Below are 2,713 nucleotides of genomic sequence, written 5' to 3'. Positions count from 1 at the left end.
AACCGCGTGCGAAATAGCTCTGAAGGCCTGCCAGTACACTTGTTCGGCGTCTCCGTGTTTGTACTGCGACAGGAGACGTGACGGAAAGTGCGCACACTATATCCTCTGACAGTGGCCGCTTTCCACTGTTGGTATACTTCTCCGCAATACACTGCACATGCTTGATTGCACGACATTGTTGCCTTACGGCGAAGCTGACTTTAGGCAAACGGCATTGTGCAACGCTCGAGCCATCTTGTCCGTCACTGCGGATAGAAAACGCATACTCGTTCAAGCTACTTGAGCTGCATCATTTTGTCAATGTTTACCCCTCTTTACTTGTTGGCACGGAAGCAGCATTTGGAGCACCATGGCTCATACAACGCACCTTTCCACTTCGCAGGCGATCTTCGCGTTCTTGTTGCTGCTGTGTCCGTGCACAGCGTATTCGGAGTATGACCCTTCGCAACCACTGGTACTATCAAGCAAGGCCACAATCTACCAGCAGACCGGCAACTATCTCCACATCGACCCACTACAACTACTGCGCCCAGCCTTCTGCGCACCATCATCGTCAACCGTGTCGTCACATCGCAGTGGCAACTTAAGCGGCTGTCCGAGCGTCAGTCCGTTTAGTTGGCACGGAAGCAGCATTTGGAGCACCATGGCTCATACAACGCACCTTTCCACTTCGCAGGTCTGTAAAAACTTTCCGCTTTATGCTAAGAAAAGTGACGACCCATTTTTGCTATTGCTTCCGTGCCAACAAGTGCTCTGTGAAATTGTCGCAGATTGTTTCTCTATGGCGTTGCTGTTATTGTGCTCAGGTGACGTGGAAACTAATCCAGGTCCTACTACGCGTACTAAGGCATTACTCGAGCTGCAGAATTTGCCATCAAATCCTTCTGAGCAGACGGAAGTTCTTTTCCGGCTGTTAAAAGACCTTCAGGCTCGTTCTGTACAATCTGCTAAGGGTCAGGCCGAGTTGGTTAACGACGTCAAGGCTATTAAGGTTGGTCAAAAGAACATCGAGACCAAAATGGAATGTATCCAGAAAAGATTAGACAACCTTGAAGAAAAAACAAATGTTCTAGACCATCTCCATGATGAAATGACTGGCATTCAGGCGTCGGCTCAAGCCCAAACAACTCGGCTTGACTCTTTACTAATGCGCGTTGACGAACTTGAGGACAGATCGCGACGCAACAACCTCATATTTCACGGCATCCGTGACTCTCGGGAATCGTGGGAACAGTCCGAATCACGCTTAAGAGAAGCACTAACCGGTGTAATCGATAGCCTGCCTGACACGGCAATCGAACGTGCTCATCGCATTAGCCACTACACGCCTAATAAGTGTCGCCCAATTGTAGTTAAATTCACCAACACGAAAATAAAAGACAAAGTATTTTCTATGCGCGCACAGCTGAAAGAAAAGGGTATTTCTATCTCCGAAGATTTTTCGCCCGCCACCCGTCACGTCCGTAAAAAACTAATTGAGTACGCTAAAAGCCAGCCCCAACCATGCCCTTTCCAGTTAAGGTACACCAAACTAATAATGAATAAAAAACAGTTCGTCTATGACCCGGCAACAGACACCGTCAACGAGCATGCGCCATATGAACCACGAGATAACGGCGGGCATGCAAATTCCCAGCACGTGCCCAGTTAGGAAAACGTGAGGGGATGTGGACGAGAATCACGAGAATCATGCATCGTATCTGTGTTCGTTACAAATATTCGAAGCGTCATGAATAAGCGCACTTCCTTAGAATCTGCCTTGGAGACTTGCAACGCCGACATCTTTGTGCTTACCGAAACGTGGCTACATTCACAGATTCAAGATAACGAAATTCTTCAAACCGCGCACCATTTTTCACTGTATCGTTGTGACCGTACAATGCGTCAGGGAGGCGGCGTGCTCTTAGCGATTTCTAAAGATTTCCCATCTCAGTGTATTCATGTCAATACTGACCTCGAAACGGTTTGGGCCATCATTGAAATCAATCACCAGAAGATAATCATTGGTGTTTGTTACCGCCCCCCAACTTATTCATCTAACTTCGTAAACGAGATGCATGATATCATTAATATTGTTACATCTCGTCATCCTACATTACCCTTATATTTGCTTGGCGATTTTAATCTACCGAACATAATATGAAATACTGAACCTCCAACTTTACACCCTTTTTCTTCATTAGCCAATGAGTTCTTAGACATGTGCTCTGTCTTCTCACTTTCACAACTTGTTACTCAACCCACACGCACTACCGAATCCGTTGGGAACACACTTCACCTTCTATTAACATCGCGGCCTGACCTAGTTTCCGACATCACCTATTTACCCAGCTTGAGCGACCATTCAGCACTTTCGTTTGACTTAAATATACTGCGGCCAAAAACCGGTAAAAAATTCAAATCTTTTCGGGACTACGCAAAAGGAAATTTTGAAGCAATCAACGCCGAATTATCTGCTTTTCTAGACGTATTTATAAACAACTTCGACAGCCGTACCGTTCAGACTAACTGGAATATGTTTGCTGCAAAAATTGCGGAACTAACAAACAAATACATCCCACTGCGCACCATTGCATGTAATCTAAACGCCCCATGGTACAACATCCGTCTCAAGCGCCTGTCTAATAAAAAGAAACGCCTGCACAAATTAGCCAAACGTTCACCTAGCGTAAACCACTGGACCAAATACAAACTGGCGGCAGATGAGTATGTA

General features: G+C 46.1%; 1 protein-coding gene across 1 annotated transcript; it reads left to right on the top strand.

Moving 5' to 3' along the window:
* Positions 1–327: 327 nt before the first annotated feature.
* Positions 328–1,686, top strand: LOC126522318 (uncharacterized). The gene has a single exon (XM_050171046.3). The coding sequence runs from the start codon at positions 350–352 to the stop codon at positions 1,649–1,651; it is 1,302 nt and encodes a 433-aa protein (XP_050027003.2). The 5' UTR covers positions 328–349; the 3' UTR covers positions 1,652–1,686.
* The last annotated feature ends 1,027 nt before the right edge of the window (positions 1,687–2,713 follow it).

The sequence above is a fragment of the Dermacentor andersoni genome, chromosome 6 (genome assembly GCF_023375885.2).
Source record: "Dermacentor andersoni chromosome 6, qqDerAnde1_hic_scaffold, whole genome shotgun sequence".
NCBI lineage: Eukaryota > Metazoa > Arthropoda > Arachnida > Ixodida > Ixodidae > Dermacentor > Dermacentor andersoni.
Note: the sequence above shows the minus strand (reverse complement) of the source record. Positions and strands in the feature narration are given on the sequence as shown.